The sequence below is a fragment of the Balaenoptera acutorostrata genome, chromosome 10, assembly GCF_949987535.1.
Source record: "Balaenoptera acutorostrata chromosome 10, mBalAcu1.1, whole genome shotgun sequence".
Taxonomy (NCBI): domain Eukaryota; kingdom Metazoa; phylum Chordata; class Mammalia; order Artiodactyla; family Balaenopteridae; genus Balaenoptera; species Balaenoptera acutorostrata.
In genome coordinates this window covers 34558495-34585496 of record NC_080073.1, presented here as the reverse complement: position 1 = coordinate 34585496, position 27002 = coordinate 34558495, and the positions used below count along the sequence as shown (strand labels likewise).

At 38.5% G+C, this 27002-nt stretch overlaps 1 protein-coding gene across 1 annotated transcript in view; it reads left to right on the top strand.

Moving 5' to 3' along the window:
• The window catches only part of CACNA2D3 (calcium voltage-gated channel auxiliary subunit alpha2delta 3), a 774181-nt gene that overhangs the window by 721592 nt on the left and 25587 nt on the right, over nt 1–27002 (top strand). The window contains exon 35 of the mRNA XM_057555140.1: nt 4106–4217. Coding sequence (XP_057411123.1) covers nt 4106–4217 — 112 coding nt within the window. The remainder of the gene's footprint in view (nt 1–4105; nt 4218–27002) is intronic.

Genomic DNA, 27002 nt, shown 5'->3' with positions numbered 1-27002 from the left:
CAAAGAGAATGGAGCTTGCTGGCACCCGGTTATGAAGGGGGTGCATTCACAGAGACAAAAGAAGAGGAAAGCTTTTCAAATGGCAACTCTATTCATTCCTGATTGTCTGCACATAATTACTGTGAACCCAAGTCAGTTATTCACATCAGGGACATTTGTTGCTAAGGGAAAATTAAAGAAATCCAATTGTGTGTATGCTCCATTGGGTGCTTCACTGTGAGTGAGTGATAGGTTCTGGCGGCTTCAGCCTGAGACGTCCAGTATAACTGGGGTGGGAGGCAGACAGGGTGATGGCCAAGAGCGGAGGCTCCGGGATGTGACCGTGTGCATGTGCATTTGGGCTCCATAACATAGTGGTGTGACTGTAGGCAAGCAGTTAACTTCACTTCTCTGAGTTTTAGTCTCTTCATCAGTAAAACAGGATAGCAACAGGGCCTTGCTCACCGTGTGATGGTGAGGATTCCATCCATCAAAGGGTCTCGCACGGTGTTTGGCATGTAGTAAGCGCTTAGTGAGTATTGGCTGCAAAGGTGGTGGCGGTTGTTTTGCTATTTAGGTAATGATCGTGATGAGTCACTTTCTGTGGGACTCAAGGCAGGCTATGTCTGCTTTCTGAACTTCAGTTTTCCCTTCTGAGAAAATAAGGAATCAGTCTATCTGAGCTCCATGATGCTTGTGTACCTACATCTTTGTAAGATAATGAGTTTTAAATGCCTGAGAGTTAAAACAGTACCCATCAGGTGACTGGCAGCCTTAGTTATTGGTTTGAAATTCCATAGATAAACAGTAATGGCCAACAAATATATGTGGTGTTTTCCATAGCGCTCCAGACAAAGAAAGGTCTTTATAATAAACCATGTTATTTAGATTAAATGTGGCCATGGTTTTATATGATAATTTGTGTGTTTCCCAAAAGTACCAAGCAACTTCCAGCCAATCTATAGTCATACTGCAGATAGACTCAATGGCTTATCACCACATCAGTACGGGTGCCCTACAGTTGTCAGAGGAATAAGAATTTCATCTCTAGAAAGGATCAGAGCCAAATGAGTCTCTCCATTGAGAGCGCTGGACTCATTCCATTGTAACTGGGCCCAGACAATTAGAATTAGAGATGGTGCAATTATCAGGGTTATTTAAATCACGTGTGCTGCCTATCAGCCTGCCCCAAAGACCTTTCTTCCTTTCTCTCATTGGCCAAACTTCATAAAGCAGTTAAATATATATCCATGTGCTGGAGCCAGACGGCTCAAGTTCAAATTTTGGCTCTGCCACATACTCACTGGATGAATTTGGACAATTCACTTCATCCTCTCCTCCATTCACTCATCTCCAAAACAGAGATAACAATTGTTCTTACCTCACAGTTTGATTTTTTTTTTAAATTTTGTCAAGTTGTACTATTAAATAAATAAATACATGTAAAGCAGAACAACATCTGGCATATAAACTTCTTAATGAATTTATCCGTTACCATCACTGGGTTATTGTATGCCGTCTGCATGCTGTGCCATATCCACTTACAGTCTATGCTTTTGTTTACTTAATCTTTATTTCATTGCAACTGACTGACTTTTTGAAAGTTAAATAAATTAAATATTAAAGGGAAGCTTCCCAAATTAAAAGTCAGTTTTGTTTGCCATATAGAGAAATCAATTGTAAAAATAAGAACCCTGAAAATAAACCATGTTATCATATTGTAGTCAGGTCCTCTGAGCTTCATGCTTGGCCTCTCTAGGGTAAAGGAGAAAAAAGCGAATGAAAGAAAGATGGAAGAAGCTCCCTAGCATCAAACAAAGACATCTTCCTGACAAAAATCGAGGACACTGACAAAGAAATGGGAAGAGAATGATGTTCCCGCCCAGCGCCTCTGTGTTGTTACTGTTGGACCTCAGCCGCCTGAAATCCCCTTGCCTTCCACCCAAGGCAGGCAATTTGCCATTAGGGACTGAGAGTCTCCCATTTCCTTTGTCTGTGTTATTTGCCTGAAAAACACCATTCAAGAGAATTATTCACTTACTCAGCAAGCATGTAATGACACTTCCTATGAGCTAGCACCGAAGGCTCAGGGGATAGACAGTGTTCGGGACCTGGCCCTTTGCGGGCATGACGACTACCCGCGTGGTACCCTCGGTGGAGTCAGGATCAGGGAGGCAGCCATCTGCTTGCCATTCTAACCAAACAGCAGTGGCTCAAAAAGGCTGACGGTCTGAGGATTCAATGAAGTAACCTTCACAGTAGAAGTGGTGCTGGCAGTAGGCACAGACACTCAAGTAGCACTAGCAACGTACCAGCCACTTCTAGTGGATGAATTCATTTGATCTTCAAACGACCATGCGGAGTTGGTTCCCATTTTGCAGATGAGAACACTACAGTGTGGAGAAATTAAAAACCCACCTGATGTCATACAGCAGTGGCAGAATTCACAACACCCAGAATTGCTCTTAGCTGTCAATACTACACAATTAGCCCAACTCCTGGCTTGTAGACGGTAACATGAAGGCTGCTGGGGAGGGGTGGCACACATGTGTGTCAAAATATGCGTGTGTGTCACTCTGTTAAGAGTTGTACATGCATTAGTCTATTTATTCCTCAGAGCAACCCTGTGAGTTAGCATGGGAATCTCCCCTTAATGTCGGTGAGCAGTTCCTGAAAATCACGTTATGCATAAAAAGCTGACTGAGTCTACTTCCATTCGTTTTAAATAAGAAAAATTACAAGGTGTTATTCTTCAACCCGAAACCCCCAACCAATTTCCTCAAAATAATTAAAGCTCAGTAAAAAGGCCTGTATATAAAAGAGTCACGTTAGGATGCAAATGCTTAAAACATGGCTTCCTGATCACCCAACAATTATCTGGTTGTTACCAAACAGTTGTTTTGCATTCAGTAACCCTCTGGTGGCTCACTTAGTGCCGGCAGCCGCCCAGATGGACATTCCACAAAACATCTACTGGTGGTTCTGACATCCAAACCAGTTGCATTTGGAATGTAACTGGAGACTTTGTTACAAATATGTATTTATATTTCTATATAAACATCAGCCAAAAACTTTATACAAAGTTTAGGTATTGGAAACCTATAAGCAAGCATTCTACCAGGAAAATGTTCATGAGTAGATCTCCTGTGAAGAGTACCTGTACTACTAGCATCTCCATTTTACAGATGAGAATACTGAGGATTAGCTAAAAGCAGTGAAGCAGGAATTTGTACTCCAAACTGCTCTGACTTTTACCCTTAACCACTATGCTATAGTATCTGTCATCATTATCGTCATCCCTAATGGCTTCATTAGAATGCTAGCTTTATTTTTGTTGTTGTTGTTGCTATTACTATTATTATTAATTGACATTAGCACTCACTATGTTCCAAGTACTGCACTAAGTACTCAACATATATTATTTCATTGAAATCTCACATCAGCCTCTAATAAAAGAACTATATTATCCCAATTTACAAATTTAAAAAAATTGAGACTTAGGTTTTGGAATTTGCCCACTGGACATAACTTGTTTAAACTAATTAATCCACCACCAAGCCCTTACCAAGTACATACTGTGTATTCATCTACGTGCCAGGGTTATTTAGTACTATCTTACTGGACAAGGAACTTCATAATAGTAGGATTAGGTTCGTGGCTGTGTTTCAAAGACATTATGTATTTTACTATTCCATATTTCAATTTTGTTTCTATAATAAAACCATGCAATTGTATCATGACCCTAAATAATGTGGTGTAACTTGTATTTTATACATTTATTCAGATGTATATACGTGTGTGTGTGTGTTGTTGTCACTGCTAAGTTCAAGTAAGTATGAGGTCAGAGACCGAGTGACTGATGTTGTCCCAGAAAGTAGAATTCTTGTGATGCATAAATGATAGTTGATCACGCCAGCAGAACTGCTTGAGGAATTATAGCTTATAGAGTTGCTTGGCAGATGAAATCACTTGACTAATTAGAAAATAATGCATTATGCTGTGCCTAGAAAAATCACAGAGCAGCAGGAGCGGAACTGCGTTCTGAGTTACTGTGGGCTGCCAGTCACAACAAAGCCTGTGCCTTGTATGCTTTATCATTTTTTTTTTTTTTTCCTTACTCCTACAGCCCAGAAATTGAAACAGACCCTGGAGCCTTGTGATACTGAATATCCAGCGTTCGTCTCTGAGCGCACCATCAAGGAAACCTCAGGGAACATTGCTTGTGAAGACTGCTCCAAGTAAGCCCCCCCTGCCCCTTTCTGCTCAGTATAGAACTTTTCCAGACAGGCCAGTGCGGCTGGCATGCGTAGGATTACGTTGAGAGCTGGAAACATGGCTGCCCTCTTGTGTGAGGAAGTATTTCCATCAGCTTGGAAGAAACATCATTTGGCTTAGCTAGAGAGATCATTTAGAGTTTGGGAAACATTCAAATGTATGAAAATATATCCTAGAATATAAGAGATTTTTAGTCCAGTTTGTAGATGGGTGGAAAAAGTCCTGATTGGTTTTTTTTCCCAATTGACAGTTGGCAATTTCAGCTAGTTGGGGAAATTTCTCAGGTGTTTTTATTGAAGGCACCAAGCCTTCAGGATTCACCCAAATCTGACATATTGGAAATGATTTCTTGGAGGCTTAAAATGAGTGTCCCTGATTACTGATGAAGTCAGGCCTCTTTCACTGGTTTTATTGGTCATTTGGGATCTCTGGCCTCTTCATTCCTGTTGGCAGTTCTCTACTGGGTGGTGGATCTATTCTTACTGATTTGGGCATTCTTTCGTTTCAGGTATGATTTCTTTGCAGTTCTCTGCTCTGTATATGTGTCTTATTCCTTGGTCTATCTCTTCACTTTTTATAGAAGTCTATAGATGCACATAAAATTTTTTTTTGATTTGATTTTAATGTAGTCTAATTTATTCTTATTTTCTTCTTCAATTTGTGCATTTTGTGCTTCAGAAAGTAGTCTCTGCCCTAATGTAATAAATACATTCTCATATATTTTTATTCTGAACACTTTAAAGGGTTGCCTTTCACATTAGAACTTTAATCCCTCTGGAATTTACTTGTGTGAGTGTCATGAGGTAGGGTCTAATTTGGTCCTTTTCCATATAGTTGGCCTGTTAACCAGCACTTTATATTGAGTACTTTTTATTTTCCAATACATATATTATGACACCTGTGTCATGGGCTGAATTCCCATCTATTTGCAGATCTGTTTTCAGGTTTTATGGTTTGCCAAAACCTGTGTCAACACCATATCTCTTTAATTATTATATCTTTGTAATGTGACTTGATAGCCAGGAGAACAAATCTCTTTTTCTTATTCTTCTTCTAAATCAACTTGACTATTCTTGCCTGTTTACACTTTTGTATTAATTTTAGAATCAGCTTATTAATTTTGATGAATTATGCTAGGGTTTTGATTAAGATTGCTGTAAGTTATAGATTAATTTGAAGATAAGTGCTATTTTTAATGATACTGGACCTTCCCACTTATAAGCTGAATATCTCTCTTTATTTACATACCTATCAATACAGTTTTATAATTTTATGTTAGATTTATACCTAAGCAGCTTATGGTTTTTTGCTATCAGAAATGGCATATGTTTAAAACTACATTATCTGATCGGTAATTGCTAACATATGAGAAGCTCACTGATTTCTGTATGTTAAATATCCTGCATCCAACTGCTAACTGCTCTTTTAGATCTAATAGTTTGTGTATGGGTTCTCTTGGACTTTTTTTCGTACAGAGTAATACCATTTGTAAAATTTTCCTTTCTAATCTCTACACTTAATTATTGTTTTATTGAACTGGACTTCTGATACATTTGTTGAATAGAAGCTGTGAGAGCAGACAACTGTGTCTTGTTCCTAATTAAAGGAATTGCTTGTAATAATTCCATGTTAAGTATGATGTTTGATATAGGGTTTTTAAATTGTAGGAAAATATAAATAATATAAAATTTACCATTATAACTATTTTTAAGTGTACAATTCAAGGGCATCAAGCACATTCCAGTGTTGTGCAACCTTAATTATTATCCATTTCCTAAATTGCTATGAGTTTTTGGTAACCATTTATTAGGTTAAAGAAAACCTCTTCAAGTGTACTTGTTGCTCTGGTTGTTACTGTTTGAAACTTGAATGGATGTTAAAATTTATCAAAACCTTTTTCTACATCCATTATTAAAATAATTTTAATTTTTAAATATGTTGTTACATTAATATAATTTAAAATTTTTTAAATCATGAACTATATCATATATATTATAAATATCTTTAATAGTAGATGGGTTATCTAATATGAAAACATACTTGCTTTCCCAGGATGGACTTTCATTGTCATGATTACAAAAAACGGAAAACAAAAACCATATTGCTAGATTCATTTGGTCATATTATATTGTGAACATTTGCATCTGTGCTCAAAAAAGAGAGTGGACTATGCTTTCCCTTACTTGTCCTGTCGTTTGGCTTTGCTGTTAAGCTCATTTTATTGTCACAGAATTACCTGAAGAGTCTTCTTTCTTTCTCTAATATCTTTAACATTTTGTGTAAGATTAAATTATCTTTCTTGTAGATTTAGTAAAACTACCCATAAAACTGTCAGTGACTGATGGGTTTTTGCTTATTTGTTTGTTTTTGTATGTGAGTAAATTTTCAGTCACTCAGTTTCCTTAGTGGTTAGGTAATATCTCTTTGGAATTTCCATTTCTTTTTTAAATGATTTTGGTGATTATATTTCTGAGAAAATTGCCTGTGTCATCTCACTCTTCAAGTTTATTGCATACATTTGTAAATAGTGTTCTCTCTTCATTAAAAATGTTACCATATTTGTGATTTTGCCCCTTTTAAATCACTCTCTCCTTCTTCCCCTGTCTCCCTCCTTCGCACCCTCTTGTGTTTCCTCCTTTCCTCTCTCCCTCCCTCTCCATACTGGCACAGATAGCTTTGTTTTGTTTTTCTTTCCAAAGAACCATCATTTAGTTTGTTTCATTCTCTCTGTTGCTTTGACTTTCTATTTCATTTATTTTGCTTCTTATCTGTATCATTACCTTTCTTCTATGTATTTGGGATTTACCCTGTTTTTTATTTTCTACGATTTTGTGTTTGATGCTTAACTTTTTCAATTTCATTTTTCAGCTTCGTTATATATATATATATATATATATATAAATATATAAACTTTCTCTCTACATTCCAGTTTATCTTTGTAAATTTAATATAGAGAGTTTCATTGTTATTCAGCTCTAACAATTTTCTAACTTTCACCATTTTTTTGATCTGTAAATTTTTAAATAGTGTTTTAAGATTTCCTAGTATATGGGTTTTGAGGCTATCTTTTTTTTTATTATTGATATCTAATTAAATGACATCGTGGTCTGTATAACACATGTGTTTTAGTATGTGTGGAGACTTGCTTTGTATTCTGGCATTTGTCCCCATGTTTTTGAAAGCGAGTTTTATTCTCTAAAAGCTGAGTACAGGGATTAATATGTATCCATTGGATCAGGTGTGTTTATGTGTTTCAAACTTTTTTTTTCTTGGTCTGTTTTAGATGTCAAGCTCTCACCAGGCTTATGGATTTTTCCATTTCTTCATGTCATTCACTTTGTTTTGCTTTCTATATTGTGAAGCTATATTACCATGGATATTTCTGTTCAAGACTGGTGTAGCTTCCTAATAAATCATTCCTTTTATCATTGTGTAATAACCCTCTTTATATGAAAGTCTTTATGCTTTAATGCCTGTTTTGTTTGATAATAGCATAGGATTAGTAGTTCTTCTTTAGGTAATATTTTCTAGGCATATTTACCCCTTTCCCTCCATTTTCAAGTATTTTTTTTCTTTTTTGTCATTTTGCATTAGGATTTTGTATTATAAATAGAATATAGCTGGATTTGAAATTTTATTATCTCTATTATTGCAGATTTAATCTTTTAAAATTTATTTTGCTTACCAATAAGTTTGTATTTATTTCTATTGTCATTTTATGTTTTCTCTTTCCCATGCTTTTTCTTTTCTTTTCTTTCTTTCCCCCTCTTTCCTTTCTTTTCTTTTCTTTCTTTTTTGCCTTCTGTTGTATTCATTCTGTCTTCTCCATCCCCTTTTTTCCCTTACCAGTATACTAGTGTATACTAGCAAAGTATACACTCTGTTCTTTTGCTAGTTACCCTTAACCTTTTAAACATATTTCAGTTGGTCAGCTTCCTCCAGAACAAACAAAACCTTAGAACCTCTAACTTGGATTACATCTCATCTCTTTCATGTAGTATTTTCTAACATTTTAGTTCTACTGTGTTCTCAACCTACCAAATATTTTATTACTGTTATTGCTGCCTATAGTAAATGAGATGTTTACCAAGTTGTTTACTTACCACTGCCTTTGTTTTTTTTTTTTTTTTTTTTAAATTATTTTTATTTATTTATTTATGGCTGTGTTGGGTCTTCGTTTCTGTGCGAGGGCTTTCTCTAGTTGTGGCAAGTGGGGGCCACTCTTCATCGCGGTGCGCGGGCCTCTCACTATCGCGGCCTCTCTTGTTGCGGAGCACAGGCTCCAGACGCGCAGGCTCAGTAATTGTGGCTCACGGGCCCAGTTGCTCCGCGGCATGTGGGATCTTCCCAGACCAGGGCTCGAACCCGTGTGCCCTGCATTAGCAGGCAGATTCTCAACCACTGCGCCACCAGGGAAGCCCACTGCCTTTGTTTTTAACCATTGTTTTTGGTTCTACAATACATTAGAAGTTATTTTCAGGAATGATCTGGGAGTGATAAATTATCTCATTCTTTATTTGAAATTTCTTATTTAATATGTACTCTGCAGTGATAATTTAACTTCATACTATCTAAATTGATACTTTGAAGATCCTATTCCATTGTCTTATGACTTTTAGGTTTGCACCTTTATAAGTAGTCTGGCTTTTCATTCCCCTCTCATGGCTTTTAAAGTGTGTCTCTTTAATGTTCTGAAGTATCGCTGAAGTGTATTTAGATTTAAATGTATTTCTGTTTGTGTACTTTATTCTACATAATTTCCTTAAGCATATTAGAGTTCACTAATTTCCTTTTGATTGTGTCTAGTCTGCTGCTTAAAGAGTCCATTGAGATTTTTTAAAAATACTGCATTCTCTTTTTAAATTGAAGTATAGTTGATTTACAATACTATGTTAGTTTCAGGTGTGCAAAGAATCCATTGAGATTTTAATAAGCTTGTCTTTTTTATTTCTAGAAGTTTTATTTGCTTATTTTAAAAATCTGTATATTTTTTACATAAAGTCTTATTCTTAAGTTTCTATAACCAATAATAAAGGCCTTTTAAGATTATTTTAATAGTTTAAATTTTGAAGGTACCAATCCTGTTGTTTCTTGTGTCTACTTTCTTTCCTGGTTGATTATTTTCTCATGTGTTTTGTCATTTTTGACTGTGAGCTGATCTTTGCTATTGATTATTTTTGTGAGAACAGAATAGAGACCGAGTTTCTCTTCACAGTAGATTTACATTTGGGCTTCAGTCATGTATCCTATTGCTATTGACTGCCCAGAAGTAATTGTTATGTAAGTTTTTGTAATTAGGAGTCCCTTTATCATATAATTACAGTAAATATTTTTCCTAAGCAGCATGTAGTTTATGCTTAAATTGCAATTTCTCACACTAACATTGTTTTACCCATTCAGAGCCCCAGACAGTACCAGATTATCAGGTTTTTACACTTAGTTGTAAATGTACAAGTTGGCTTTTAGCATCTTTTCTTGTAAGTTCCTTTGTATTTAAACACACTTGTTTTGTTTTACTATTTCATCCAGCATGTCTAAGTGTTTAAAGCAGAATAGCTTCTGTATTTGCCCAGTCCACCATGTCATAGTTTACTACATCAGCTGAGGACTTTAGAGCCACCAGAGGAAAGCACTGAAGTATAGTGGTTTAGTGCTGGGGCTATGGAGTCAGAGGGTTCAGAGTGTGAGTCCTAACTCCATTAATTGCTAATTGTGTAACCTTGAGTAAAAACCTAAGTTCTCTGAAACTCAACTTCTTCCTGAGTAATTTGGGGGATAATAATGGTAAGCATATCATAGACTTTTTATAAGAATTAAGTGGGAAAATTTATGTTGTGAATTTAGCATAATGCTTGGAAGAGAGTAAGTACTCAATAAATGGCCACACTTAACACAAACATAATACCATACCAACTTAATATAAAAAGTTTTTAACATCCATAAGCCATTCTGTTGAAATGTAAATGTTCCTTTTCAAAGTCTAACATCACTTCACTACTATAGAATTCCCTGGAGAAAGAGGTAATTCAGATGACCAAAGTTCATGTATGACTTAAGGCTTGTTGACTATTCGTGGCTCTGTGAAGCGGACGCTACTGGTTTTATAATGATCATGAACCTTTTTTTTTTAACTATTTATTTATTTATTTGGCTGCACTGGGTCTTAGTTGCGGCGTGTGGGATCTTTTAGTTGCAGTATGCGGGATCTTTAGTTGTGGCGTGTGAGATCTTCAGTTGCGGCATGCAGGATCTAGTTCCCTGACCAGGGATCAAACCCAGGTCCCCTACATTGGGAGCACAGAGTCTTAACTGCTGGACCACCGGGGAAGTCCTGATTATGTCCTGATATTATCTCCCCATTTATCATAACTACAAACTCCATGAGGTGGCCAATATCTCTTAGCAAATGATAGGCAATCATATTTAGTAGAGTAAGTTAGGTTTCTCATTTCCATTCTAAGTGAGAAAACAAATAGAACCAAGATGGACAACTGCTAGGGTAAGCAGTATTTTTCCTTGTTGACTTGTAGTTAGAAACCAAAGATATGAATGCTGCTTGATAAAAATAAGTGACCTAAAGGTTTCAAACTAAAGAGAAGACTACCTTTCATTCAATGGGAGGTTAATGTGTTCTTGCTACAGCCCAGAAACTGTGTAGGTGCTTTGGGGAAGCCAAGGATGAATAAGATAATGAATTTGATGCTGAAGGTTATTTGTACCCCCCATGACTAGTCTTTTTCAGAGTTGAAATTCCACACTGGGTTGAAGACCCACAAGAGGTTGGAAAGTTGAGTAAGGCCATATACAATTTGCAGGCAGCAGTGAAAAGATACCGTAGCCTTGGGAAGATTTTACTTTCAAAACTTTATTTTAAGACCACCACCCAGCAGCTCCATCATAAACTGTGGAGGCAAACAGTAAAGGCTCTGGGGTCTGAGTGAGGAGAGGAACAGGGGCTTGTGCTTTTCCTTTCTTTTTTAGTAAATTTTTTATTGACATATAACGTATACAGAAAAGTGTACAAATCGTAAGTTCGTCGCTTGATTATTTTTCTCACAAAGAGGACACCTCTATGTAACCAGCACGCAGGCTAAGAAGTGAAAGAACATCATCAGCCCTCTAAGAAGCCCCCCACCTACCCCCTTCTGGGTGCAACCCCACTTACCATAAGATAACCACTCTCTTGTTTTCTAACATCACAGATTGGCTTTGCCTGTTTCTAATGTCTAATTTGTGAGATGACAATTTAGTTTTTAAGATATGAGGGCTGATACATAAATTACCTTGAAGGATGTTTCTAAGGAATTTGCCTGGAAAGCAAAATAGGTCTTTAGGGAAAAAAATTAAGGATAGCTTAGGACGTCAGTGAACATTTCTTGATTGTGAATTATATCCTAGACACTGGGCTACACTGTGGAGAGACAGCAGTGAATGAGGCACACATGGTTCCTTCCTCATGGAGTTTACAAGGAAGTAACTAGGCAATGTCAACACTCCCTGCTTCATGCCAGGATTAGAGAGTAAATGTCACACAGGAGCACAGAAGGGAGGCTTGGAGTGATCAAGAGAGTCTTCCTGGAAGAAGTAGCATCCAATATAAGACCACCAAGTATGGAGGAGTTAACAGGTAGGAGTATCCAGGCAGGGGGCAGAGCCTTGTGGAGGCAAAAGAAGTTGTGGTTTGTTCCACAAATGGTTGGAAGTTCAGGGAAGCTGGAACACAGAGGTGGGGGTGAGGCAAGATGAGGAGGAGGCAAAGAATGAGTAAGGCCCCAGTCGTATTGCCCCTTTGATCCTGTTGCAGAGTACTAGTGCTTTGAAGGACTTCACACGCTACCCTGACACCCATATGGAACAACTGAGAAGTTTTAAGGAAGGGAGAAAAAATGATCAGATGCCAGATGATGGGAGAAATGACAGCAATAATGGTGACGTGGGACCGACCTCTGAAGCAGAAACTCCTGATTCAGACAGGCCATTTGCTGCACGTCTGAATGTACCCCTCCCAGCACGCATACCCTGGTCGTAACAGAGCAAACTCATCTGTTTCTTCTTCCTCCTCCTCCTCCTCTTCTCCTCCTCCTCCTCTTTTTAGGGATTAGAAATGGACAGGTTGGCTGGGGTGAGTAGTTAAATGAGAAGTCGATTCATGACTATTTTTTTTTTCCTAATCCGAAAATTTTTGTGAGGCTTTGTTATAAAATTATGATATGATGCTCATATCAATCTAAATAGACTCATAAAGAATAGTCTCATTGAAGGCTTTTGAAGGATTGAACTCTTTTATTCTTGTCTTTTGCGTATCCCATTCTCTCTGGCTTTCCTTTCTCCATTTTATGAAATAAAATTTATTAGAATGTATATGTGAGTATTTATCAAAGAATGAAGATAACATTTTGTATGAGCTTTGTATTCTTGGAATGCAATATGTTAATGAGGAAAATAATGTTATTTGACTTTTGTCCGCTTTCCCTTCTTGCTGGCAGGTGGATTTTTCAGTACAGTGGCCAACAGGTTTGGTGGCAGCCAGGCAGCTAAATTTGTCTATCTGCTTTACATTCAATGAATGTAGAAATTTGTCAACCTTTACCTGGAAAGAATGAGATTTTGCAGGACTAGTTCTCTAAGACAGTTACTAATTTTTGACCAGCTTTGTAGGTAACTTCAGGTCAGGGGCAGTGACATTCAAAAATAACACAATTCTACAGTATTTGGCGATGAGTGAGTTGGAAAGTGAGTTTGGTGAAAATTACAGTATTTCAGAAATTACGCACTAAGATCTTTTTCAAAGAAAAACATCTCGCCTCCCGCAATGGAACATATAAAGCTGTGTCCTTTACAAACCATTTTCAAGGCAGCGATTACTTTCCTCCACAAGCAATGGCAAACCATAGAGCAACAATCCCAAAGGACTGTGCACTTCCCACGGGAACGTGCTTCGTGGGGCAGTTTGCTCGTGGACTGTCATGAACAATCTTCCCATCTCTCAGAAGACATCAGATGACCTTGGTGCCTAAACATCTTGCTAGAACTCAGGAAACTATGTCAGGTGGTTCTAGCCATATTGTAAAAGTCTTTTTGGTCTCCAGCAATCTTTGAAGACTGGCTGCTCCCAGCTCCATCTCTGTGTCCTGTTTCCAGAATTCCTTGTTGGCTTTATATGGAAAAAACATCAAGAGGTGACTCAGTTGCTCTAAATAGAAACCTTCACAGTGGCAACTCCAAAAGTGGACATTTATCTGTCTATATCATAGACAGATACATTATAACAGAGGGACAGTATGCAATGTTTTAAAAAGGATTTTCAAAAATATAGGGTTTATTAAGAATGCAGGAGCCTAAAAGAAAATAAGAATTTACATAAGAATGTCATTAGGGTTGGTGGTTTGGCTGTGTTAACCAATAATTTTCGTCATTCAATATCCCACTGATTATTAAATTAATCTGTTATTCAAACAGCAGTCTAAAACAACTCAGCCCATATTTTCTGGGCATTTGTGACTGTCAACAAGCTTAACAAAATTGGATATCTAAAAAGAATGCAATGTTTTAACTACTTTCCAGTACATTGCTTTTTTTCTTGTTACCCCCCTCGCCCTTTGCTGAGAAAGGGATCCACAAAGGTTCCCTTGGAATGAGAATCAATTGCTGAGTTAAACACTTATAACCAATTTAAAAATAATTAATCAAGAATGAAATTAAACATGTGTCACATTTTTAATGCCAGAGCTTTAAAATTCTTGTCACATGTCAGTGCTGGCAAGATATTAATTTCTAAGTCAAATTAGATTAGATTTTTATGTTGTTGTTTTGTGTGTCTATGTGTGTGTCCTTTTTTTTTTTTTTTTTTTTTTGGTAGTATTACTCATCACTTTTCATAAGAATTATGTTGCCATCAATTTCACTTTGGGATCTGCACACAAGTTTTGCTCATCTTCCTGGAAGCCCCAAAAGCTGTGGCTACACTTTTCTTCTCTCATCACTTCTCCCCACGCGCCTTTCATTTATCCACTAAACTGAAAGAAAGTAATTGGTCTCGAAGCTGTGTTGACATGTTTCGTGGGCTACAGTTCAGAGAACCATGGTTCAGGGATTCCATTTTCCTACAAACGACTCCAATTTCCTGTTGAGGGCTTATGCTGGGTGGGTGATTTACCACAAATTCTTCAGACTGTTCTCAGTGAATGCCCTGCAGGTGTTCTTACCGAGTGGATCTTACCAAGTGTACCACCTGTACAGTGGACCCACTGCATAAAGGGGACATGGTGTCTTCCTGGAGTAAAGACTAAGAGGATGGGCTCTGGGATTGGACTGCAGTCTGGGCTACAGCACTTAACCATGCAAAGATTTTAACCAGTTATTTAAATATTGTAGGTTTCAGTCTGCTCATCTCTGAAAGGGGTATAATACCTGTCTCACAGGATCTGTATGTGGGATTAAAAAAAACTACAGCCCTCATATTTCTCACAGTGCCCAGCACAGAGTAAATGCTTTATAAACTGGAGATATTTTTATAGAGCACAGTCCACAAACCCATCTGTGTTGACAGTGTTGTAGGAAAACCACAGAACTCCAGTCAGTCCCCTCTTCCAGATTTCTTAGCCTGGAAGGTAAAACTAATAGTTTCAATCAGAAAAAGTAGTTGGTGAGGTTTTTGCTCCAATGAGATTGTTCTAGATAATATAAATCTTGGAGTTTTGCCACTTTCTGGATCTACTTGAGCTCTTGGTTCATGAAAAATTTGGAATTCTGAGTTAGGGACTACACATATTCAATAGCGATCAGATACTTCATTACACAAATTAGATACAGACTTTGCCAGCGGGAATACATTAGTGTCATGAATAATATAATTTGTAGGTGTTAAAGTGTAACAGTTTTTAACCACTTAATTTGCAAGCATACACTAATTTGTTGAAATACTTTTGTATCTCCTGCTCTGTAGATTCTTGCCAAACTACTGTACTCAATCTTGTTTTAAACGTGTAAATAAATGTGATTCAATTTCCCATGAAATAATCATTGGCCCTTTTATACGGTCTTAGTTTAGTTCTAAACAAGACAACCTTCCTACTCTGCAGTGAAATTAGCACCAAGGGTCAAGCTCTTCCCTTTGGAGATTGAGGGTTGTGCGCCTTATTTTTCTCCAGGTTTTCCCTTGGTGTCGTTTACTCTCTTAGATCTAGCCATGTTGGCTGGTAATGAGCAGAACATAGATCACCGAAATCAAAATAGTTCCTATACCTTTGAATTTTTATTTATTTATTTATTTATTTATTTTTGGCTACACTGGGTCTTCGTTGCTGCGCACGGGCTTTCTCTAGTTGTGGCAAGTGGGGGCTACTCTTCGTTGCAGTACACAGGCTTCTCATCGTGGTGGCTTCTCTTGTTGTGGAGCATGAGCTCAGTAGTTGTGGCTTGCAGGCTCTAGAGCGCAAACTCGGTAGTTGTGGCACACGGGCTTAGTTGCTCCATAGCATGTGGGATCTTCCCGGACCAGGGCTTGAACCCATGTCCCCTGCATTGGCAGGCGGATTCTTAACCACTGCACCACAAGGGAAGTCCTCCCTTTGAATTTTACAGTGTCAAGCCCATGCATCTCAGATGGTGGTATAGGAATAAATTTTGGATTCTAAAAGCAATTTCTTTCCATCGCAAAATATTTAAAATATGATTCTATCAAATATAAAAGTTTTTCAACAATTTGTCATATAATGTTAGTGACCTGCCACTCATTCCTTAATAAAGAGCTACCTTCTTTTTATATTATGGTATGGAGCTAGGCTTGAATAATTTAATATTAGCTCTTACAATGAACAACCTAGTTAGTGCTGTATGTTTGTGTTTACTAAAAACATCTTGGCTTTAAACTTTAAAAAGGAGGAGGGGGAAGTAAATGCTTATCTTGGGAGCTTTATTTTGGATTGTTGCAGCATCGCCAGAAGATGAAAATGTAGCCCATAAACATTAGAATAATTGGGATTAAAACCTCTGATTGATTTTTGTACCAATTCTTCTGAGCCTCAATTCAGTGAAGCACTTTACTGGAGACAGGATTTCACTGATTCTCTTTCTCAGTTGTTTAAAGGAAAAAAGTGCCCTATTTCCAGAAGCAGCCATGATACAACTTTGAGGCTCCAGATAGAACGGCCATTGTTGTGTAGATGTTACTATCTTTACTTGCTCTTTGATAAGCCATATTTGGAGAGGTTTTAGTACAGGAAATGTTGTAAATTACTGTTTTTCCTCGAGAGTCCATGATGCAAAATGAGAGGGGCACATGTCTGTAATGACTAGGCAGGTCTCTACCTGACATGAATTAGTCTCACAACAATTTCCCATTTGTACATTTCTTAATGTGTGGGAAACCTGGGTGGGAGCACATGTAACTTTGGCTGGGCTCACGATACAGTGAGGCTTTCCTCTTCCATGCCGGAGGGTAGGAGACCAGCAGAGCCAAGGAGTATTTTTAGAATGTTTATTTGCACGCGGAATGGAGGAGTGCAGAGATGTATCCACACTATTGACGTTTGCGAGCGGCCTTTCTGCAGTGCATTGTCTCCATCCTGATGGCTGTTTGCTGTGTGACGCCCACCACCCCTACCTCAAAGAGCAGTCTGTGTTCCTCCCTTGGGCTTCCCAGTGCTGCACCTGAAGTGGCTTAGCAAGTTGCCAAAACTATAGATGTGTGTTTATTAATTCTCCAGCTTACCCTCCATTTGTTTAGCTTGGAAAGAGTTTATATATTCCTGTGGGTATTAAAAACCCATCTGATGTATTAAAGGAGCTCAAAGGATCGAAGAAGAAATGCTGCTTGAAATGCAGCATGTTGAATGTAGACATAAAACTTCTAGACACAAACCACTTTTTCAAGAGACATTTTGCACACTGAAGAAGGAAATTCATTTTTTAATCATCAGCTTTTCTTTGGGACTTGGATTTTCTCTTTTTCTTCAGGTGACCTTCACTCCCCTCCTTTTAGGATTGCTCATGATTTTGACAAGAAGACCCCTTGGCAACATAAGGTTGAGAAAGGCACCATCTCAGTACAGTTTTCATGCCTAGGAAGATGTCACCCAAGACCCTTAGCAAACACAGCAGCCCCAGACACCTCTGTGCATTTGGAAGAAAAATGGGTGGAGAGGGAGGGTACAAGATGAGACTAAGAATCACTCATGATCCACAGTAATTAGAGGTGTGGATGATCAAAGTCAGAAGGAAGTGGGAGAAATTCTTAGGCTAGAATCTTTATGTCAGATGCTTCTCAAACAAAACACTACTATACTGACTTTTGGAAAACAAATTATGTATTTTGCAAATGATTCCATTTCTATTGAAGTACTTGCCCTGCAATCTTGGATTATTTTGGTAGATCCAAGCCTATATGAGAATTCACATGTGATTACTGTTTATTGAATGCCTACTTTATACCAAGAGCTTCATGTTCATTTCCACCTTTTTCATTCCATTTTTTCATTTCATCTGCATTTCACCAAGTAGGAACCTGAGGCTCAGAGGAGTTAAGTCTCCTAACTGGTGTTATAAAGCTACTGAGTGCCAGATCTGAATTGAGTCAAGGTCTGCTTGACTCTGAAGCCTGAGAGAGAATTCCTGTGGCATCCAGGTGAATGCCTCCCTGTCATGGTACCAAGTCACCTGTGTAGCCCACATGTCAGACTGAGTTCATCTCATGGTCAATGTTTGCTTTGAAAACTGACAATTTCACCTTTCACTTGACCTACGGGAAGAAGTCTACGAACATCCACTTGGACAAGAGCCATATGCTTCCTGAATGCCAGTTTCATGCAAATCTCCATCGGACCTACTTGGAGGTTCTCTCAGAGCACTTACCCCATTACTGGTCAAGCATCTGTTTGTCTTCCTCCCCCACCAAATGAGGCGCCATGGGCTGGAATAATGGTAAAAAGTAGTTCAGGCTTTGGTGTCATGTAGAGCTGGGTTTGAGTTCTCAGTGCCATCACTTCCTAATTGGGTGACCTTTGCCAGCAAGTAACTTACCCCTCTTAGTTGCCACCTGCTCATTTGTAAAATGAAGATATTAATAGAGCCTACCAGGTACTGGGTTGATGTGAACATCACAAAGTACAATTATAAAAAACACTTCATCCAGCACCTGACATTTAGTTGGCACTCAATAGCTGGGAGGTCTTATACTCTTATATTCCTAGCACTTAGCATAGGGCCTTGTGTGTAAAATAGTGCTCAGAAAATTGTTGCTTGAGACAAAGTTTCCCAAGATAATAACTTTGTAAAGAGTGAACAACAGGGCAGGGGATGTGTGTAATTCTAGTAGCTGAGACACCTGTTATTTTGTGTGATATTTGAAAACAAGTATGTGCTTTGAAAACAGCTAGAAGCTCAGATTCCCAAGAGGGAAAAGAGAACTTTATTATTTTCCTTAGGGAAAGAGAAGGTGGTCCAGGGTAAGGAGGAGGCTTTCCTGACATCCCACAGGGAAGGAGCAGCTGATGCCAGACTCAAAGCCCCATACTCCTTTTAGGAATCTTTCTCTGCATCAGTGCTTCTTCTTCATATCTGATAATTTAAAAATAACTATTAACTAGCTAAATACATATGTAAATAAAATAAATAATAATACAAAATATCATACACAAACTTGGTAAATAATTCAAATACCACATACAGATGTGCAGTGAGAATTAAGTCTTCCCCCACCAGTGACCCCTTGCAACCTTTCTAGGGGATAATAGTTTCCAGGTACTAACGTATCCCTCCAGGGATGTTGAACAAGAGATCAACATTTTGTATGCAAATACAAAAACACAGGTATATTATATGTTTCACCACTCATTTCTTACAGGAATGACAGTGTACTATACATATGATACTTCACCTTTTTTCACTTGATAGATCTGAAACTATCTTCATGTCATTATATAGGTTTGTCTTTTTTTTTTTTTTAATGGTTACCTGAGGTTCCATATTGGAGGATGTTTTCATTTAACTATAATTGGACTTTTGGGTTGTTCCAAAATGTTGGCTACTTGAAACAAAGTAGAAAGGAATATCCTTGGGTAATATGTAATTTATTTGTCTGTATGATAAATTACTAGAAGAATCAGTGGGACAAAGGGTATGTAATTTTGATAGATCCTGCAAAAATGCACTCTGGAGATGTTAAACCAATTTGCACTTCTACCAATTTAGGAGAATATATGTTAGTTATACTCTTACCAACACAGTGCCTTATCAAAATGTTTCACCCTTTGCCAATCTGTTACATGAAAAATGGAATATCGTTGTGGCTTTTCTTTTAATGATGGAGGTTGAATATATTTCATATGTCTTAAAGCCATTTATAGTTCCCTTTGCTTATATTCTTACCTCTGTTGGGAATTCCCTGGCAATCCAGTGGTTAGGACTCCATGCTCTCACTGCCAAGGGCCCAGGTTCAATCCCTGGTTGGGGAACTAAGATCCCACAAGTCATGTGGTGTGGCCATATATATATACACACACACACACATATATATATTCTTAACCTCTATTTTTCTCAAGTTGTTAGTCCTGTGTTGTTAGTCTCTTCTCTTAAGATATTAGACTTTTAGATTGAGCTTATGTAGTAAGAAAATTAACTATCCTATGTATTGCATTAAAAACATAGCTCATCATAATTATTTTCTCATCACAAAAGTAATATGTGATTTTTATGGAAATGGTAGAAAATTATCTACAGTTTCATTGTCCAAAAGTAAAACTACTGGGCTTCTGTGGTGGCGCAGTGGTTAAAAATCCACCTGCCAATGCAGGGGACACGTGTTCGAGCCCTGGTCCGGGAAGATCCCACATGCCATGGAGCAACTAAGCCCGTGCGCCACAACTACTGAGCCTGAGCTCTAGAGCCCGCAAGCCACAACTAATGAAGCCCTTGTGCCACAACTACTGAAGGCCGCACGCCACAACTACTGAAGCCTGTGTGCCTAGGGCCCACACTCCACAACAAGTGAAGCCACCGCAATGAGGAGGCCGCGCACCACAACAAAGAGTAGCTCCTTCTCGCCACAGCTAGAGAAAGCCCGCTGGCAACAACAAAGACCCAATGCAGCCAAAAATAAATAAATGACTAAATAAATTTATACATTTAAATAAAAAGTAAAACTACTGATAAAATTTTGGTATATTTACTTCCACTCATGTTTTCTGTAGGTTTTTGTTTGTTTGTTTGTCTTTGTTTTTGTTTTTGGCCACGCTGTGCGGCATGTGGGATCTTAGTTCCCCAACCAGGGATCAAACCCACGTCTGCTACACTGGAAGTACAGCATCTTAACCACTGGACTGCCAGGGAAGTCCCTGTAGTTTTTTTTTTTTTTTTTCCCCAAAAATGGGATGATATTATAAACACTGTTTGATAACATGCCTTTTTTTTTTTTACTAGAAATGTCATAAGCATATTTCCTTGCCCTTAAATATTTCTGCAACACAATTTTTAAATACAGCCACACAGCAGATAGACTTTACTAGTTTTTTTAACCAGCCTCACTTAGGCTGTTTGTAATATTTGCTATATAAGCAATGCCACCATACATGAATATCTTTACTCCTAAAACTCTGTGTATCTATGTAATAATTTATTCTAGTATCTATTCCTACAAGTAAAATAGTTGGGAACCATTCCGTTTTAAGATAAATCTTGATAAGAATCAGGTTCACAGTATAGGTAAAAATGTTTATTTTTCTTTTGATTCCTTTTTCTCTTACTTATTTTTGGACATAAGCTATAACTTTTATAAAGAACAGATAATAGGTAGAAGTTATTTTCCAAAAAACCTTCTTCATGAAGATATGACACCAACTGAGAGTAGAAACCTTAGTGGTATAAGTTTTTATTTCCCATATTCAGGTGATAGGATAAGCCGGTTTGTAATTTAGCCTAAGATGTAAGAAAAATAGAAAATACAGTAGTGATAGACAGGTTTACACATTTAGTGCTTTTGTTAGTAGTTATTTATAAACGTCCTTACATTATTTTTAAAAGTCCAGTTTTAACAAAAGGTATTGACTTCTAGCAGGGTGCCAAGTTCAGTTAATTATTTCAACTTAATAATAAGCAACACTGAAATGATATTACACAGGCTTGTTGAGGGGTCAGAGAAAAATGAGCTTCAGAAATACTTTTTGAATGTGTGAGCATGGCTATAATTATTCAGGAAAATTAAAACAACATGAAAAATTATTGAGATTGCTGACCGCTAATTAAAACAGGGTAAAGTGCTGAGGGTCCATAAAGTCACACAGTTCTCTGAGCAGGCCTGTGTGTTCCAGAATGCTTATTTCAGTCTATAGTAAATCTCTCAAATGAATTATGCTAATGCTATTGATTCCAAACGTTTCCTGACTAGCCTATTCATCTAATTTTTTTTAACATTTTTATTGGAGTATAATTGCTTTACAATGTTGTGAAAGTTTCTGCTGTATAACAAAGTGAATCAGCGATACATATACATGTATCCCCATATCTCCTCCGTCTTGCGTCTCCCTCCCACCCTCCCTATCCCACCCCTCTAGGTGGTCACAAAGCACCAAGCTGATCTCCCTGTGCTATGCGGCTGCTTCCCACTAGCTATCTATTTTACATTTGGTAGTGTGTATATGTCCGTGCTACTCTCTCACTTCATCCCAGCTTACCCTTCCCACTCCCCGTGTCGTCAAGTCCATTCTCTACGTCTGCGTCTTTATTCCTGGTTCTTCAGAACCTTTTTTTTTTTTCTTTTTTAGATTCTATATATATGTGTTAGCATATGGTATTTGTTTTTCTCTTTCTGACTTACTTCACTCTGTATGACAGTCTCTAGGTCTGTCCACCTCGCTACAAATAACTCAATTTCGTTTCTTTTTTATGGCTGAGTAATATTCCATTGTATATATGTGCCACATCTTCTTTATCCATTCATCTGTTGATGGACACTTAGGTTGCTTCCATGTCCTGGCTATTGTAAATAGAGCTGCAGTGAACATTGTGGTACATGACTCTTTTTGAATTACGGTTTCTTCAGGGTAGATGCCCAGTAGTGGGATTGCTGGGTCATATGGTAGTTCTATTTTTAGTTTTTTAAGGAACCTCCATACTGTTCTCCACAGTGGCTGTATCAATTTACATTCTCACCAACAATGCAAGAGGGTTCCCTTTTCTCCACACCCTCTCCGGCATTTATTGTTTGTAGATTTTTTGATGATGGCCATTCTGACCGGTGTGAGGTGATACCTCATTGTAGTTTTTTGTTTGTTTGCTTTTTGATTTTTGCCATTTTGGTTTTCATTGGTGTTATACTTTTTGAAAGAAGTTGAAGTTGAAGTTGGATTTCTATTTTAAGTAATTTGTCCTTTTCTTAATCTTCCTAGCCTCCACCGGGCAATGAGAAAATGCCTAACGTACCCAGTACACAACCAGCACTCATTGTAGTTTTGATTTGCATTTCTCTAATGATTAGTGATGTTGAGCATCCTTTCATGTGTTTGTTGGCAATCTGTATATCTTCTTTGGAGAAATGTCTATTTAGGTCTTCTGCCCATTTTTGGATTGGGTTGTTTGTTTTTTTGATATTGAGCTGCATGAGCTGCTTGTATATTTTGGAGATTAATCCTTTGGCAGTTGCTTCATTTGCAAATATTTTCTCGCATTCTGAGGGTTCTCCTTTCGTCTTGTTTACAGTTTCCTTTGCTGTGCAAAAGCTTTTAAGTTTCATTAGGTCCCATTTGATTATTTTTGTTTTTATTTCCATTTCTCTAGGAAGTGGGTCAAAAAGGATCTTTCTGTGATTTATGTCATACAGTGTTCTGCCTATGTTTTCCTCTAAGAGTTTGATAGTGTCTGGCCTTACATTTAGGTCTTTAATCCATTTTGAGTTTATTTTTGTGTATGGTGTTAGGGAGTGTTCTAATTTCATTCTTTTACATGTAGCTGTCCAGTTTTCCCAGCACCACTTATTGAAGAGACTGTCTTTTCTCCATTGTATATTCTTGCCTCCTTTATCAAAGATAAGGTGACCATATGTGTGTGGGTTTATCTCTGGGCTTTCTATCCTGTTCCATTGATCTATATTTCTGTTTTTGTGCCAGTACCATACTGTCTTGATTACTGTAGCTTTGTAGTATAGTCCGAAGTCAGGGAGCCTGATTCCTCCAGCTCTGTTTTTCTTTCTCAAGATTGCTTTGGCTATTCAGGGTCTATTGTGTTTCCATACAAATTGTGAAATTTTTTGTTCTAGTTCTGTGAAAAATGCCACTGGTAGTTTGATAAGGACTGCATTGAATCTGTAGATTGCTTTGGGTAGTATAGTTATTTTCACAATGTTGATTCTTCCAATCCAAAAACATGGTATATCTCTCCATCTCTTTGTATCATCTCTAATTTCTTTCATCAGTGTCTTATAGTTGTCTGCATACAGGTCTTTTGTCTCCTTAGGTAGGTTTATTCCTAGGTATTTTATTCTTTTGTGGCAATGGTAAATGGTAGTGTTTCCTTAATTTCTCTTTCAGATTTTTCATCATTAGTGTATAGGAATGCAAGAGATTTCTGTGCATTACTTTTGTATCCTGCTACTTTACCAAATTCATTGATTAGCTCTAGGAGTTTTCTGGTAGCATCTTTAGGATTCTCTATGTATAGTATCATGTCATCTGCAAACAGCAACACTTTTACTTCTTCTTTTATACTTTGGATTCCTTTTATTTCTTTTTTGTCTCTGATTGCTTTGGCTACAACTTCCAAAACTATGTTGAATAATAGTGGTGAGAGTGGGCAACCTTGTCTTGTTCCTGATCTTAGTGGAAATGGTTTCAGTTTTTCACCTTTGAGAATGATCTTGGCTGTGGGTTTGTCATATATGGCCTTTATTATGTTGAGGTAAGTTCCCTCTGTGCCTACTTTTTGGAGGGTTTTATCATAAATGGGTGTTGAATTTTGTCAAAAGCTTTTTCTGCACCTATTGAGATGATCATATGGTTTTTCTCCTTCAATTTGTTAATATGGTTTATCACATTGTTTGATTTGCATATATTGGAGAATTCTTGCATTCCTGGGATAAACCCCACTTGATCATGGTGTATGATCCTTTTAATGTGCTGCTGGATTCTGTTTGCTAGTATTTTGTTGAGGATATTTGCATCTATGTTCATCAGTGATATTGGACTGTAATTTTATTTTTCTGGTGGTGTCTTTGTTTGGTTTGGGTATCAGGGTGATGGTGGCCTCATAGAATGAGTTTGGGAGTGTTCCCCCCTCTGCTATATTTTGGAAGAGTTTGAGAAGGATAGGTATTAGCTCTTCTCTAAATGTTTGAAAGAATTCACCTGTGAAGCCATCTGGTCCTGGGCTTTTGTTTGTTGGAAGATTTTTAATCACAGTTTCAAATTCAGTGTTTGTGATTGGTCTGTTTATATTTTCTATTTCTTCCTGGTTCAGTCTTGGAAGGTAGTGCTTTTCTAAGAATTTGTCCATTTCTTCCAGGTTATCCATTTTGTTGGCATATAGTTGCTTGTAGTAATCTCTCATGATTCTTTGTATTTCTGCAATGTCAGTTGTTACTGTCAGTTGTTATTGCCGGGGGGAGGGAGGGACACGGAATGTGGGGCAAGCCTGCAGCAGCAGAAGCCAGCATGACATTGCAACAGCCTGAGATGCGCCGTGTGTTCTCCTGGGAATGTTGTCCCTGGATCACGGGACTCTGGCACTAGCGGGCTGCACAGGCTCTGGGAGGGGAGGTGTGGATAGTGACCTGTGCTTGCACACAGGCTTCTTGGTGGCTACTGCAGCAGCGTTAGAGTTTCATGCCCGTCTCTGGTGTCCGTGCTGATAGCCGTGGCTTGCACCTGTCTCTGGAGCTCGTTTAGGCAGTGCTCTAAATCCCCTCTCCTCACGCACCCTGAAACAATGGTCTCTTGCCTCTTAGGCAGTTCCAGACTTTCTCCCGGACTCCCTCCCGGCTAGCTGTGGCACACTAGCCCCCTTCAGGCTGTGGTCACACCGCCAACCCCAGTCCTCTCCCTGGGATCCGACCTCCGAAGCCGGAACCTCAGCTCCCAGCCCCCACCCACCCCCGCGGGTGAGCAGACAAGCCTCTCGGGCTGGTGAGTGCTGGTCGGCAGCGATCCTCTGTGCGGGACTCTCTCCACTTTGCCCTCCGCACCCCTGTTTCTGCGCTGTCCTTCGTGGCTCCAAAGCTTCCCTCCGCCAACCCCCTGTCTCCGCCAGTGAAGGGGCTTCCTAGTGTGTGGAAACTTTTCCTCCTTCACAGCTCCCTCCCACCGGTGCAGGTCCCATCCCTATTCTTTTGTCTCTATTTTTCCTTTTTTCTTTTGCCCTACCCAGGTACGTGGGGAGTTGCTTGCCTTTTGGGAAGTCTGAGGTCTTCTGCCAGCGTTCAGTAGGTGTTCTGTAGGAGTTGTTCCATATGTAGATGTATTTTTGATGTATTTGTGAGGAGGAAGGTGATCTCCACATCTTTCTCCTCCGCCATCTTGAAGGTTTCCCCCATTTATCTATTCTTTTATTTATTTATTTATTTATTTATTTTTGGCTGTGTTGGGTCTTCGTTTCTGTGCGAGGGCTTTCTCTAGTTGTGGCAAGCGGGGGCCACTCTTCATCGCGGTGCGCGGGCCTCTCACTATCGTGGCCTCTCTTGTTGCGAAGCACAGGCTCCAGACGCGCAGGCTCAGCAGCTGTGGCTCACGGGCCTAGTTGCTCCGTGGCATGTGGGATCTTCCTAGACCAGGCCTCGAACCCGTGTCCCCTGCATTAGCAGGCAGATTCTCAACCACTGCGCCACCAGGGAAGCCCATTTATCTATTCTTATGTCATGTCTCCATTATAAAGGACTTGGGCTTCGGATGCATGCCTCTCAAGCTCTGAAAATTGAATTATTTTTTAAGAAAGGAAGCAAAACAAATAATATACAACCTTGTTTTCTATGTTTGGAAACTGCACAGGCTAGAAAAGAGTTGTACAGTTAGGGTACTTAGGATAATTCTAACAATACTTTCAATCTAAGTCTCTACATGTTACGTGAAATGGTGAATTCAGATAACCATCTACTAAAGCATGGGCTAGGGTAGAGGTTAAAATATGTTAGCTCCAGTGATGAAGCTGACTCAAGAGAAAGGTCTTGAATACACATCAGCTTGAATTCTCCACTTAACCTTGCTGTGTAGATACAACATCAGTCTCAGGTGTTTCCTGAACAGTGGTCTAAAGTTATTTAAAAAGTGAATTAGGTTCAAGGTGATGGCTCTTCTTCTGGGGGCACCTGTGCTTGTGGGCAGTTTCATTAAACCATTTGACTTAGACAATTAACCATATAGTAATCCAGCTAGCCATATTGCAATTATCTCCCATCTTACATTATTAGAACATCCCTTGTGATTTATTTTTAAGTCAACATGAGCACAGGAATTTCATTTTTTACTTTTTAAAATGATGTCATTTTTCTACTTTGTTTTCTCTGTCAGAATATTTAGCAGTTGTTTTTAAACACAGGATGAGGCCAATCAGAATCATCTGGTGGTACTTGTGGAAATATATGTTCCTGTGCTTCACCCTGTACTTACTGATTCCCAGTCTACAGGAGGTGGGTCTGGGAATCTATATTTTGGCTAGGTTCTCCAGATGAGGGATACTTTCCTGGACTTCACTGCCAAAAGTTTGATTCTTTCTCCTTTTTCCTTATTGGCATAAACTAGGGGAAAAATCATAAATAATTTAGAAAAAAAGAA